This window comes from Rhincodon typus, chromosome 9 (genome assembly GCF_021869965.1).
Source record: "Rhincodon typus isolate 14 chromosome 9, sRhiTyp1.1, whole genome shotgun sequence".
In the NCBI taxonomy this organism is placed as follows: domain Eukaryota; kingdom Metazoa; phylum Chordata; class Chondrichthyes; order Orectolobiformes; family Rhincodontidae; genus Rhincodon; species Rhincodon typus.
In genome coordinates, this window is record NC_063340.1 from 67200294 (window position 1) to 67215959 (window position 15666).

The window sequence follows — 15666 nt, forward strand, 5'->3', positions numbered from 1 at the left end:
AGGTGCAGGGCTGGATGAACACAGCAGGCCCTGCACCTTGTTGTCTCGGATTCTCCAGCATCTGCAGTTCCTACTATCTCCGCATCCAGACAACTCGGGGAAAACTTTCAGTCCGCCATCCCTTTTGACTCTACCAGCAGTGGGACGGGACGGGGGGGGGGGGCAATGTTATATTACTCGATCGTAATCGTCTTAATCTATAGTAACGTGACGGAAAATGTTCTAATTATGATATACAAATTAATATAAAATGAAACTTAAGATCTTAAACGTTGAAATGTTGCTCTTCTAAATGATAAAGTAATGACATGATATGTTTTCCTCCCCCCCCACACTTTCCTGGTTGTTGTTTAGTTTGTCTCTGTGACCTCTGTACAACCACGTGCTCCTCCCCTTCCCTCCTGGTAACATGGCGGCGCTGCTAAGGTCGGTCCGTCTTGTCCGGCGGTTGCCGGTGGCCCGCAGCCTGCCCTCCGGCCTCAGCCTCGGGAGGTACACGCAGCTCGGGAATGGCGTCGCTGCTCCCGGTCCCTGCGGCGGTTGGTCCAGGTGAGTGAGTAAAGGGTAAGGCAGAGAGATGCTCAGGTTGCGGCTGATCCGGCAGGAGGGAGCCTTTGAATTCAGTCACAGCCATCGCTCTGCCACTTTCTTTTACTTTTTCACAATCGGATTTTTCTTTAGCGACAAGAGGAGTGGAAGAATATTCACTTTACTTTTATTTTGAAAAAAAGAAAACAGTGAAGAATCTGGTCGCTTCTGCACGTGACAGCCTTCTTGACCTTGAGGTCCATGTGCTGAGTGGGTGTAGAGTGGGGCAGGAACTGTAAACATTCAAAATTAATACCTTTCATATTCCATTGGGCTCAGGTCTTTAAGGTAGGTTTTCTGCTGACTTCATTTTGCCCTTCTCTTGTGCGTGCCGCAGCACTTTGGAAATCTGTCATCTTCCAACTTTCCTGCCGCCTTTCCATAGTTGTCTTCTTCCTGGATTAGGCCATCACTCATGGTATTGCCCAAAGAGCCCTTTTAGGTTTTTGTCATTGTCCAACACTAACTCCACTGTAACATTCTGTTCTTGACTTTCCCACCCAGTTTGTCATCAGGCCTCTTTCCCACCCTTACAATTACTTTTTTTCCCCTCTGCTCCTCTATGCTGTCGTTTGTTTGCTCTTTCCCTATCCTTTGCCTTTTCTCCAACTGGGCCTCCTCACCCCAACTAGGTCAGATGGTTTGCTTACATGTGAAGAAGTCTCCGTTTTTGATTAACGTTGGGTTGGTCATATTCTGAGAATTGTATCCAAGCGTGAACAAATCTTAAAGCTGGTAACGCCAGGTTTTAAATGGATCTGACCAAATTTTGATTCACTTACGTATGTGGAAATCTTGGGTGCCAATTTCAAAATGGGTTAAGTCCTTATGGGTCATGTTGTGAAAGAACTAAAAACCTTTTGCAAAAAGTTCAAACGCAAGTTGTGTTTATGGCCTGTTGTACATATTTTGGTGCAGTTTCTGTTCATTTTTCAATACGTTATCCTGAATGGAAGGACTGAGCTAACAGATGGATTTGTAGTAAAAAGAAAAGAGTTGGAAGGAGAATTGGCTTCAGAGAGGACACGCTGCTTTCTTAAAGTGTGTTATCTGGATGAGCACCTGGACTAAGTGGCTAAGTAAACCCTGTCTGTGTCCTTAATGTGAAATAATCCGATACAGTTCAAGCTGTATTGTGATGTGACGTTCTCATCTTTGGGTCAAATGTTTGTGTTGAAAATTCAATTTAGAATTATGTGTAGGTCTGGAGTGAAAAATACCATGAATGATTGACCAAAGAGAGCTGTCTGTTGGAGCTGAGATTCGTCCAATTATTGTTAGATAGTCCTGCAATTAGGTGGGTGATCCTAGCTCTTCATATATCCATGACAACAAGGTGAGCCCTTTACTGAGGACTGACGGTTCGTTCTCAGTAAGGGGTAGGTCTGGGGGGATGTTCACCCCTCCCCCTACCGCATCCCAAAACCAGTCCAGCTCATCCCTGCCTCCCTAACCTGTTCTTCCTCCCACCTATCCCCTCCTCCCACCTCAAGCCGCACCTCCATCTCCTACTGACTAACCTCATCCCGCCCCCTTGACCTGTCCGTCCTCCCTGGACTGACCTATCCCCTCCCTAACTCCCCACCTACACTCACCTTTACTGGCCCCATACCCGCCTCTTCGACCTTTTTGTTTCCTCTCCACCTATCCTCTCCTCTATCCATCTTCTATCTGCCTCCCACTCTCTCCCTATTTATTTCAGAACCCCCTTCCCCTCCCCCTTTTCTGATGAAGGGTCTAGGCCCGAAATGTCAGCCTTTCTGCTCCTATGATGCTGCTTGGCCTGCTGTGTTCATCCAGCCCTGCACCTTGTTGTCTCGGATTCTCCAGCATCTGCAGTTCCTACTATCTCTTCGTATATCCATGTTTTATCCATCAATAATCTTTACTTTACCCACATCTGTAACATTTGAACTTCACTCCATTCATTGTACTGATCAGAACACTGAAATGCTGCTGCAAGCACTATTAACTGTAGTGTCAAATCAATTATCGCACCTTTTGAACCAAGTTGAATGCAAAGGATTATGGAAAGTGCTACTTTGTTTCAGGCAGGCATCTGATATCACTCGTATGATTTTAACCAGTTGAGCTTTTCTTTATTTCTTCCCCTTAGACTTCCGTCTCTCTCTTAATCTTCTCAGCACTCTAAAATAAATCATGAGCCAATCCTTCATCTTTCAGTCCTCTGGTAGTGACATGCAGAGGGAATGTAATTCTATTTGATGCTGGATAATGTTAAGTTTTGAATTTGAAATTCTATAGGAATACCCCTGTTGTTGGTTGGGTGACATATAAATATTAAGTTAGGTATTGTAAAGATGAAATAAATGCTTTTTAAAGGCAGATTCATTTTAAATTGGTTTCGTGATGAATACGTAAGACTTCTGGATAAACACACTTGGCCACAGTTTCAGTTGCTGGTTTAAGATTACACTGAAAAGGCTTATGGCAGGAAATTTATCCATAATTCAAGACTGAAATACTAATTGTGCAGAGGGCATGTTTAAGATAGTTATCTTGGGATAAATACATTGCAGTTTTGGCTAGACAAAAATTTAACTGGGGTAGGTATTGAGATAAAAGCAAAATACTGTGGATGGTAGAAGTTTGAAATTAAAGCAGAAAATGCTGAGAAACTTGGGTCTGGTAGCATCTGTGGAGAGCGAAGGAGTGTTGTAAAATTTAAATGGAAAGCCTGTTGGAGACAAGTGGAATTTCTTTAAGATGGGCATACCTAGTAGATAAATGGCAGTGAATTAAGCACTCATAACAGCAAAGTACTGTAAATGCTGGAAACGTGAAGTAAAAACAAAATACTGGAGAAACTGACCAGGCTTGGCCCATCTGTGAGGAGAGAAAGAACTTTGCTTTTCCCTCTCCACAGATGCTGCCAGACCTGGTCGGTATTAAAATATAGATTTTTTTTCCCATTGGCATTACAAGTCATTGCAAATTTACTTCTGACTTGCTTTGTTCACAATATTACTCTCATCTGCTGGACTGAGCAAATCAAGAGGAAGTGGTGGAGGCTGGTACAATTACTGCATTTAAAAGGCATCTGGATGGGTAAATGGATAGGAATGGTTTAGAGAGATATGGGCCAAATGCTGGCAAATGAGATTAGATTAATTTAGGATATCTGGTTGGCATGGACAAGTAGGACCAAAGGGTCCGTTTCTGTGCTGTACAACTCGATGACTCTTGTCAGTTATAGATCATCTAGTTCTGAAACCACTTTGGGGCTTAACAGTCGGAAGGCTGCCAAAGAGTTACTTCTGACATAAGTGATTTGTGGCAGAGATCAAGCAAATAGTGAGTGGTTTGCGCGGTGTAATATTGGAAAAATTTTCTTCTACCTACTTGGAAAAGCTAATCCAAAATCTTTTGTGAAAACTCAAGGTTTACTACCACATTTTTATGTTATGCTCATGGCACAATGGTTTCTAGAGGATGTTTGAATGTAGTAGAATATAAAAGTTGTATCCCCATACTTCTCTCCAGTGGACCGACATTACTACCAGGTCTGAGATATTAGCCCTAAATCTGACAATGAACAGTAGAGTTCATCTGCCTTGTACATCAAATTCTCAATGAAAAGTGAATAATATAATACAAATAAACTAAAGAAGTGGCTCTATTTTCAGATTGAGGTCAGTTGGAACAGTAAAACAGCAAGATGTCTGATGTGTAGCGCTGAAATTTCCATTTTAATTCTATTGGTTTTAATGCACAGCATTTGCTTAGCTTCTTTATGTAGTTGAGCCGCCAAGTGCGTTGGATGAATGCAAACTGTTCTCCCATAAGACTTATAAGTCACAAATTCTGCATCAACTTTATTGCCATTGAAGAAAAGATGTGGAAGGACATCTTTCACTCCTTTGCAAAATATTCCTTAAATACTAGGCTTACATCGACTTCCTCTATTGGCTTTTATTGAAATACAGTACAGTGAGTGCCAGTGGCTTTCATGTGTTTGTGATTCAAATGATTTTTGTTTGAGCTTACATGCCTTCAGCTAGCTTTTGAACAATAGGAAGCACTACGACTGTGTCTCAATCTGGCCTTGCCCAATATTGATGTACATCCTCAGTAGCCGTCAATGGATGGCAAACAAATCCCAACATAGCAGAAGCATACTGAAGTTAGCTCGGGTGCTCATTGTTGATCTGTGATTAGCTCACTTGTTTCCAGTGAGGGATCAAAGGTGAGTCTCTTGAGCCTATGATTTCGTAATTCATCTGGAATTGCCACCATACACTAAAGTAATGATCATATGATTTTAAACTCCTCAACTTAAGCTAACTTTCAGAAGTTCATACTGTTGCTTGATTGTTTATCTCCACCATTGCTTGTGTGCCCTTAATTTAATGTTCTAGCTTACCAATGAGTTAAGAGAATCTCTGACAAGACAACAAGAACATATTTATCAATACTAAAGGTGACTTTTGTAAGAGAGTGCAACTATTTCATTTGATTTATTATTTTTAGGTTTTGTAGATATCTGAACAGCAATGTGTGCTTGTGTGCTGTTGCCACAGAGCAGAAGGCACCTTCTAAAGATGAAGGGATCGCAGCAGTTCGGGCCAAACAATCTATGCAGTTTGACTGGGCCTTGAATAAGTTGGACTCATCTGTACGGAGAACGGGTCGCATCACAAAAACCTTGTTGTTGAAGATTTTTCATGATATTTGTCGAACAGGTTTGTTACTTGTTATATTCGGAACACTTTTAAAAATTGGTTCCTAATTTATCAACGTTTGCATTATGTTTGCACAATGCTTTCCTGCCCATTTTCGTTACTGAAATATGAACTTTGAACTAATTTTGAGAAAATGTATAAAATCTTTTGTGTCTCATCTCTGAATATTTTAAGATTTACCTGATAACCCCCAATTGCTATTTAATATAGTTTTCTCTGCATATTTTGTTTTTTTTGAGTTTGAGCTGTTACCTATATATTTGGATCAGTCCCATATGTGCTGTGAATAGTTTCAAAAGCTGATTGTATTTAATCCATTGAATGTTTATTGTTGGTTTGAATTGAATGCAACCTTGGAGTGACCAAGTAACTGGGATTTTTGGTTCATTAAGTGGAAGACTGAGTGTGATTCCAATAACTTATGTTCTCCTTGTATGTTCATGGCATGTAAGCATTTATGGCATGGCTTGAATCTATTGCTCATCCTCTAGTCACTCTTCAGAAGGTGGTAGTGAGCTGCATTTTGAACTGCTGCTGTCCTAGTAGTGTAGGTACATTCACAAGATGCTGATAGGTAAGAAGTTTCAGGATTTTGACCGTAACAGTGAAGGATCAGTGGTAAAGTTCTATTTGGGATGGTGTATGGCTTGGAAAGGAACTGCTGACGTTGGCGTTCCCACGCAAATGTCTGTCCTTTCAATTAGAGTTTTACAGCATGGAAAGAGGCCCATTGGCCCATAGTGTCCAATCCTCTCTTCAGGCATCTGCTTACACATCCCATTTTTCAACACTTGACCCATGGTGTGACACTTCAAGTAATCAAATAAATACTAGTTAAATCTTGTGACTTCTGCCTCGGTCTCCCGTCAGTATTCTCAGCTTTAAGGAAAACAACCCCTGGCCTAACTACTCTCTGTTCATAGCTTAAACACTCCAATCCAGACAACATCCTGGTAAACCTCCTCTGCATTCTGTCTAGTGCAATCGCACCTTTCCTTTAGTGTGGCAGCAGTTGTAAGTTTGGTCGGTATGCTCAAAGTAGCCTTGATGAATTGCTGCAATGCACATTGTGAGTGTGGTGCACAATAATGCCACTGCACTGGTGATGGAGGGTGAATGTTTAAAGTGGTGAATGGGGTGCTAATTAATCTGGCTGCTTTGACTTGCATGGTGTTGAGCTTATCAAGTGATGCTGGAGCTGCAATCCAGTAAGCATTCCACCATGATTTTGACTTTTGTATTGTAAATTATGGATAGCCTTTGGGAGTTAGCTGAGTTACTTGCTGCAGCTTACCCAGCCTTTAACCCGTTATTGTAGCTGCTGTATTTATTTGGATGATTTCTGATTATTGTGTCAATTTAAATCTTCTGTTGGAGATGATCGTTGAGGTATGAACATCGCTTGCTATTTATCTGCCCATGGTGATTGTTATCCAGGTCTTGCTGCATGGAGTTACCAATGCTACTGAATATTGTTTAATCACCAGCAAACATCCCTTCATTTGACCTATGAGTGGAATATCAGCAGTGCAGACACTGAAGGTGTTAGGTGTAGGGATAGCGGTAGGGCTTTTGTGGTGCAGTGGTAGTGCCCCTACCTCTGAGCGATTAAACATGTACCCTGTAGAACTTAGCGCTGTAGTGGTGCAGTGGTTGTGTCCCAACCTTTTGAGCTGGAAAGCTTGGGTTCAAATCCCACCAGAGATGTGTAATAACACATCTGAACAGGTTGATTTAGAAAATATTTACCTTGAAGAACTTCTGCATCAATACTCGCAGCCGAGGTGATTGATTTCCAACTACCTGAACTTCCTTTGTGCAGGGAACTCCAACGAGTGGAGAATTTTATCTTTAATTCCCATCAACTTCAATTTTGCTAAGTCTCCTTAATGCCATCCCAGCCATTGTCATACAGCATGGAAACAGACCTTTCAGTCCAATTTGTCCATATTTATGAATGGAATACGAAGACTTAAAATACATTTTTAAATTTGCAGTAAAAATACTGAAACCACATGGAGTAAAACATTTTGAAACTAAACTAGTCCCATTTGCCTGCGTTTGGCACATATCCTCTGAACCCTTCCTGTTCAATGTTCTAATTGTACCTGCCTCTACCACTTTCTCTGGCAGTTCATTCCACATGCGCACCACCCTCTGTATGAAAAAGCTGCCCCTTAAGTCCCTTTTAAATCTTTCCCCTCACCTTAAACCTATGCTCTCTAGTTTTGGAGTCCCCATCACGAGCAATTATTTGTTAGGTTGTAGGGCAGAAATCTAATTAAGGTAGGGATTCCTTGAATGCCATAATATTTGGAGGAATATTTTGAAAGAACCATTTTAAAGAAATTTTGGTTGCTTGTTTGTTAGATAGCTACTCTTTGGGAATAGATCCACTGGATCTTTTATATTGACCTGAGATGGTGAATGAGGCTTCATTTTAATGTCTCACCTGACAGTGCAGCAAGCCCTCATTTTGCACTCACTTATCACTTTAGATTATGCTGGAATCTCTAGGTTGGGTCTTGAAGTCACCACTACCTGAGAACCATGGTTAACACCATATTTATGAATGGAATATGAAGACTTAAAATACATTTTTAAATTTGCAGTAAAAATACTGAACCCACGTGAAATAAAACATTTTTAAAAAGTGTAAACTGTTATCTGATGTTTCTTCAAAGTGCTAAGCTATTGGTTTTGTGTGAAAGTTGATGGCAATGTAAGTTTACAACGTAAGAAGAATTAACACATTTGTGATCGTGTTGTAGGGTGGATGATGCTTTAAATAACAGATGGCATATTGAAATCCATCCGATCATGACTGAGTAATTTCTGTTTTTAAAGGCTCCGATTTTAGTTTCTCCTAAAAGTAAAATTTTGGCTTAATTCAAATATTGATATTTTTAATCAACTTGTTCAGATATGTTATGACACACTTCTGGAACAGGTAGACTTGAATCCTGGCCTTCTGGCTCAGAGGTAGGGGCATTACTACTTCATCACAAGAGACCCAAGTCAAATGTAATGTCCAGGAACGTGCAGGCTATGGGTATAGGGCGGGAGGGAGGGATGCCCTTGGGAGGGTCGTTGTCGACTTGATGGGCCGAATGGTGTCTATCTTCACTGCAGGGATTCTATGATTCGATGGTGATATTACAGCTTTTGAAAAAATGGGAACGATGAGCCAACTTTGTGATTCACTCTTGAGGCTTCACATAAAAAGATAACTTGAACTTACGTAGTACCATCCTACCACTTTACCATTCCTGTCAAGCCAGGAAGTCAGCCCCAGTTCACTGAAGAGTGCAGGGGGACATGCCAGGAGTAGCACCAAGCATACCTAAAAATCAGGTGGCAGCTTGATGAAGTTACAACTCAAGACTACCTGCATACCAAATGGCATAAGCAACAAGTAATAAAGCTAAGCAATTCCACAACCAACGGATCAGATCTAAGCTCTGTAACCCTGCTGCATTCAGTAGTGAATAGCAATGGACAATTAAATTCAGTGGAGGAGGCAGCTCAATTAATAGGGAATGAGAAGACAGGAAGGAATGGATGTGAGTTGGCCGTTTGGATCTTTTGAGTCTGCTTTGTCGTTCATGGTGCTAATTGCTGATCTTCCAGGTTAACTCCATCTTTTTCCACACCATCATATTTCTCGGAGATGGGTTCCAGAAATTAGGTTTTTCCACGTTCTGGGTCTTACCAAGTGGTAAAAGACATGCACTATTAATTTATTATCTAGTTTAACATGTTGAGATGGTTCCATTTAGCAGTAGAGAGAAAGTGGGTGGCCAGTTTCTGGACTCTGCCAGTGTTGACTCCTGTTAACGAGGAAATAGGTAGATTTTCAGCCATGCCATTCTGTGCTGAATTTCCTTTTTAGACTTCGCTCACTCCAACAATTTTCTTTGAAGAGGCTGAATCTGGGAGCAGCTAATTGGATATTGAGCCTTTATTGCCTTGTTCCATAAAATTGTGCTTAAGTGCTTCTGTATGCAATATCGTAGTTGACAATTTATTTATGGTACGTGTGAAATAATGCTTTTTGTTTCATTATTACTTTGCCTTGCTTGGTGTTGCTGATTGTATGACTATAAGTCAGAGGCAGCGCTCTCACTTTGAAAGTCACTTCATGTTGTACAGTAAGTTCAGAACCCCAATCGTGGCTGTCTTAAAAACCAGAATTGCTCGCAAACCAGATGCATTTCTTTCAGCCCTCAGACTGCGGTGAATAGAGAAAAATGGATTTTTTTGAAATCCAATGTAAGCAAAACGTTTGCTTGTATAAATTTCATCCTTGTAATGATTGAAACAACTGAACAGTATTTTTACTGCCATCAATCTGAAGCCTGAAAATTAAACACAAGGAACTCCCTTCACTGAGACGACTTCGATGATTTTACACAGAGAGATTGCGAACATCTGAAACAAAAGACGAAGCAGCCTCAGGCCAATTCAGAAACCTGAAAGTAAAATGCTTATCTTTACAACCTGTCGGCTCTCATCTGATCCAGCAGATAATCCAAATTATGGGTGAATCTGATATGCACCATGTTCTGTCCAAGGGTGTGGGATTTTGGACATGAGAACAGTATTTGTCTTTTCATTGACAATTTGAAGCTAGAGCTTGGAGAAGGAAGGTACAGAAAAGCAAGGAAAAAAATTGATGGGTGGATGGCCTTGTGGGTCGAATTTCTGTTTGTCATTGTGTTGCAGGTATATGATGTGCTTTTTTAGATTAGCGTGAGTTTAGCTGCATGATTTTTGGATTTGGTAGCTGTGTTCTTCGGTAAAGCTGTCGTATCAGAGAAAAGTTTGGAGGTGCTCATTTAAATTTGAGCACTGGTTTCAAGGCTATGCAAGTTACTTTGTTCTTAAAAGAAAGTAAGGAATGGTATATACCAAGTGCAGTAAACTTTGAGGTAGATTGGACATCAAATTGGGATGGTGGGGAAGGAGAAATTTCTTGTTATTTCTGCGTCTGTTGAAAGTTGATGGAGTCAAAGGTTATGTTTAGTCACTAACACCATTGTGATAGGGTTGTATATTCACTATGATGGTGGAAGGCAAACTAGATGGTATGGAGGCCTGTGACCAGCGGTGTCCTGCAAGGATCGGTGCTGGGTCCATTTTTTTTATTATTTATGTAAATGATTTAGATGTGAATATAGGAGGAATGGTTAGTAAGTTTTGCAGATGACACCAAAATTGATGGTATAGTGGACAAAGAAGAAGTTTATCTCCGAATACAATGGAACCTTGATCGGATGAGCCGAGGAGTGATCGATGGAGTTTAATTTGGATAAATGTGAGGTGGTGCATTTTGGTAAGGCAAGTCAGGTCAGGACTTATACAGTCAATAGTAGGATCCTGAGGAGTGTTGCTGAACAGAGACCTTGAGGTGTGGGTTCATAGTTTGTTTAAAGTAGGGTTGCAGGTAGATGGGGTAGTGAAGAAGGTGAACGGTAAGCTTGCCTTTATTGGTCAATGCATTGAGTATGGAAGTTGGGATGTCATGTTGTGGCTGGACAGGACATTGGTTAGGCCACTATTGGAGTACTGCGCTCAATTTTGGTCTTCCTGCTATAGGAAAGATGTTGTTCAACTTGAAAGGGTTCAGAAAAGATTGGCAAGGATGTTGCTGGGATTGGAGGGTTTGAGCTATAGGGAGAAGCTGAATAGGTTGGGGCTATTTTGCCTGGAGCATCAGAGGCTCAGGGGTGACGTTATAGAGGTTAATAAAATCATGCGGGGCATGGATAGGGTGAATAGCCAATGTCTTTTCCCCAGGCTAGGGGAATTCAAAACTAAAGGGCAGAGGTTTAAGGTGAGAGGGGAAAGACTTGAAAGGGTCCTAAGGGGCATCTTTTTCATGCAGAGGGTGGTGCCTGTGTGGAATGAGCTGCCGGAGGAAGTGTTGGAGTCTGGTACAATTACAACTTTCAAAAGCCGTCTGGTTGGGCACATGAATTGGAACAGTTTGGAGGGATATGAGGCAAATGCTGGCAAGTAGGACTAGATTAGTTTGGGATATTTGATTGGCGTGGATGAGTTGGATCAAAAGATCTGTTTCTGTGCTATACAACTCTGATTCTATGTATTCATCAATATGGTGGAAGGCAAACTAAATAGATCTTAGAAATTGCTGAATGAGATGAGGCTGTTTTCCTTTGAAAACAACCACCTATAGTTTGAGATTTTTCCAAAGTTGCAAAAAATAAGAAGATAAGTTAGTCAGGAGCTGGTAAATAATTTATGCCAAATTTGAGTTTGATAAACTTTAAACTTCTAGAGGAAACCTGTTAATGTAATTGACTAAGGAGATTAAACAGTGATTCTTAATTTCAACGCTGGGATTTTAGGAAGAGGAAGAATAATTAGCATTTGTATTTAGATCGGAGAAGGAACAATTAAGGGAAATACAAATAAATCAGATACAAAATTAGTTGCGAACATTTTTCCATGTAAAAATTTTAATCAATGTTAAAATGAGCACTGACCTTTTTGTTCAGATTAGGTCTCTTTCCAGAGTTGATGTTTCCTCCGTCACTTTGGAGCATAAATAAACAGGTGGGCAAATATTTCCTCAACCTGTCCAATAATATTGTTAATTGGCTGCAGGAAAGTGAGAAATTATGCCAAGAGATTAGTTCTACATGTTTTAATAAAAGCAATCGGAATCATGTTCAGAGGTGTAAGAGAAGAGTTCTCAGTCATTGCTGGAGAGTCACATTTCATAAAAAGTCATTTAGAGGATGTAAGTTTGTTAGCTAGGCCAACACTTATTGCTGATCCAAATTGTCCTTGAGAAGATGGCATTGATCAGGACAATTGTAGGATTTTGGTTCAGTAACGGTGAAGGAATGGCTAAGTGTTTCTAAGTCTGGATTGTGAATGGCTCGGAGGGGTACTTTCAGGAGGTGGTGGTCCCATGTATCTGCTGCCCTTGTCCTTCTAGGTGGAAGTGGTCACAGGTTTGGCAGGTGATGGCTCAAGAGTTTTGGTGAATTTCTGTAGTGCATCTTTTAAATGGTACATACTGCTGTTGCTGTGCCATAGTGGTGGCGGTGATGGGAAATGAATGTTTATAAATGTCATGCAATTCAAATGGAATGCTCTGTCCAGGATAGTGTCAATATCTTGAGTGTTGTTGGAACTATATTCATCCAGGCAAGTGGAGAGCATTCCGCCAGACTCCTGACTTGTGCCTTGTAGATGGTAGAAATGCTTTGAGGAGTCAGGTGATGAGTCACGTGCTGCAGAAGTTCTAGCCTTTGATCTACTTGTTTAGCCACAGTATTTACATGGATTGTCCATTTCAGTTTCTGGCCCTGTAGCTTTTGCAGTATCCAGTGCCTTCACAGAGCAATTTAACATGGCCAGTCCACCTAACCTGCACATTTTTGGACTGTGGAAGGAAACTGGAGGACCCGGAGGAAACCTACGCTTACACGGGGAGAACTTGCAAATTCCATACAGACAGTCACCCAAGGCTGGAATTGAACCTGGGTCCTTGGTGTCATTGTGCCAGTGTGCTGCCCCGTCACAGACTGTAAGTACATTGCAATCCAAGAATAATTTGTTTGTAAGATTGAGAAGTTTGGGAGGTTTCACAAACTTCAGCTCAACCGTTCAATGATTTCTATCATCTCAACGTTAAGGTGCTTTCAACAATTGGCGCTTTCTTGGTGTCGTTCATATTTTAGTTGCCGTTTGGTAAGAAACCAACATTGGTTGTAAACTTTTAATTTTTCCACTTTTTCCATTGTCTGCGATAAAGTTTCAAGTAAAGATTCTATCTTCCTTTCTTCGCCATCTTTGTTTGTGGCTGAAAACTAAGTGTGCCTATTTGTTTCTTTTTCCAGTTTATCTTACAACTAGGTTATTTTGCACTTGGGATCAACGTTACGGTTTTAAGTTTCATGTCTGCAGTCAGAATTGAACACAGATTCAAGGTTTTTCCATGTCCCACCATCACTGCAAATAGAGAGAATTTGATCGGTAGTAAGTTAAGTTACTAAGCTGTGTATTTTTTTTTTGTTCCAAACCAGGCTTTCCTAGTGGCAATCAAGCCTTGCTTCTGCTCCGTAGCTGTGGTTCTCTGCTTCCAGAGATGCAACTGTCAGAAAGAACAGATTTGGCTCACAGAATCTGGGACAAACTGCAAGAGCTAGGTACGGATATGAGGGGAGTTTATTTTCTCTGCAAAAATGAATCTGAAGGCTCTAAAGGATAACCTGAAGTTTCTTCAAATGCTTATGGTCAATGAGAAATTTCCAAAGTTTGCTTACATACGACTGACAGCCTACAAATGAAGGTAGTCTAAAAATATGTGATTTACAGGAGGAGATTGGTTATAACAGGCTCTACTAAACCTTGAGGCAGTGTCAGGAAGGCCAGAATTTGTTTATCCTAACCATCTTGGTTTTGAACTGAGTGACCACTATTCAGCCATTTGAGGAAACAGTTAAGAATCCTGTACTAGAATGAATTTCATGTCACATGTAGAACAGACCAGGTAAGGATGGCAGATTTCCTTCCCTAAAGGACATTTGTGAACTGTTGGATTTTTTTGACATCAGAAGTTTTCATAGTTAGTATTACTTAGCTTTTAATTCCAAATTTGGTTTAATTCCAAATGGTTAGCATAGACTAGCTTTAAATTCCAAATTTAGTAATTAAATTCAAATTCCACCAGTAGCTGTGGGGAATATGAACTTGTGTTACTAGCACATTAGCCTGGGCCTCTGATTTATAAGTCCAGTGGCATTGCCACTATTTCACTGTTATCCCAAAAATTCAGGTATATCATGGTGCTAAAAGTCCTAGCAGTTAAGTATAGGAACGTTATGCTTTGAACATGGATTTCAGTGCTGAATCTCTGAGGTACTGGTACAGTGCAGTTTTTTGGAGTAGTCTGGAATTGGTCAGCAACATCCAGATTTCCATCTTGCACTGCATCTGTATTATTTAGCCAATTGTAAATATGAGTGCTGTCAGCTTCACCGTTATTCTTCATACAAAATCCAGTTTTTTTTTTAGATTTTAGATACAGTACATCTCTTTTGTGAATTTTCTTAGTGTTTGGCCAGTGAAAAATCAGTCTTCCAGATTTATTCTGCTTTGTAACAGCCAAACATCATTGTGACATGCTCTATTTTCAATTGTCACAAGTCTGTTCATTATCTCACAAATGTGAAATATTGATGCCGTGAATTTATCCTGTTTTACGGTGTATGCGCAAGTAAGCTAAAAGATTGCTCCCATTTCCTCTCTGTGACTAGATCTAAAATGGCAGTAGCTCCAGGCAAGTTACTATATTCATAAACACTTAGAAATAAATTTGAAAAATCTAGGTGGCAGATAGATTATATAATTCATCTGTACTTTGTAAGGCACAGAAGCAAACTTTATAACCATCCAGGTCGTTTCATCAATTTGAATCGAATAAATCGTATAATTTGTTGAGTTCTTTCATGATTTATTAAGCTTCTGGACCAACAAGATGTTTAGTTTCAAATTCTGTCAATAAAATCTGTCACACATTATGATCATGTTTATTTCACAATTTCTACAGCTACTTAACCCTTTGCTTTCATTAATACAATGAAGTCAAAAACCACTAAGTTAATGGTATGTTTTTTGAAGATATCTGGTCAAGGCAAGTTCAACAGCCAGATAAGCATCCTCAGCTGTTACAATCAACTATTTGCAACTCCTGCACTATGATACCTGTTAACCTCTTGCTTCAAAGCTCACTGCAGCTTTTGCTGTCTGTGGAACCTGAAGATTTTCAGGACACATGGAAACAAAGAATAAATGCTATCATTAGCTGAAAACAGTACAATTGGCGCTAGAATTCTGAAACAGAAATGAAATATTGAAAATATTCAGGCTAAGCAGCATCTGTGTTGAGAGGCAAACAGAGTTAATGTTTCAGGTCAAGAGATAACAAGGTGTAGAGCTGGATGAATACAGCAGGCCAAGCAGCATCAGAGGTGCAGGAAAGCTGACGTTTCGGGCCTAGACCCTTCTTCAGAAAAAAAAATGTTTCAGGTCGACGATTTCTTTCTCTGTACAGCTGCTACTTGGCCTGCTGGGTGTTTTCAGCATTTTATGCTTCTATTTAAGTAAATTTTAACTGTTTAATGTTCAGAATTGGCTCTGTCAGTGATATTGTACACATGATCCACAATCTCATTTCATAGAACGTAACAAACTCCGTTTACAGCACCAGTAGATTTGTTATTGCTTGGAGCTATGAGAGCAATGAGCTCACTTAATTGAAGAGTGAAGTCCTTTTACTTGTAAACATGTCAGTTAGTGCGGGCAGCTGCATCCATTGTAAAACTTCCTCTGCACTTGG

At 40.3% G+C, this 15666-nt stretch overlaps 1 protein-coding gene across 1 annotated transcript in view; it reads left to right on the forward strand.

Annotated features, from left to right (window-relative positions):
• Positions 1 to 393: 393 nt before the first annotated feature.
• lrpprc (leucine-rich pentatricopeptide repeat containing) overlaps positions 394 to 15666 on the forward strand; it is a 131814-nt gene continuing 116541 nt past the window's right edge. Inside the window, exons 1-3 of the mRNA XM_048601116.1 lie at positions 394 to 549; positions 5080 to 5291; positions 13352 to 13474. Coding sequence (XP_048457073.1) covers positions 410 to 549; positions 5080 to 5291; positions 13352 to 13474 — 475 coding nt within the window. The 5' untranslated portion in view covers positions 394 to 409. The remainder of the gene's footprint in view (positions 550 to 5079; positions 5292 to 13351; positions 13475 to 15666) is intronic.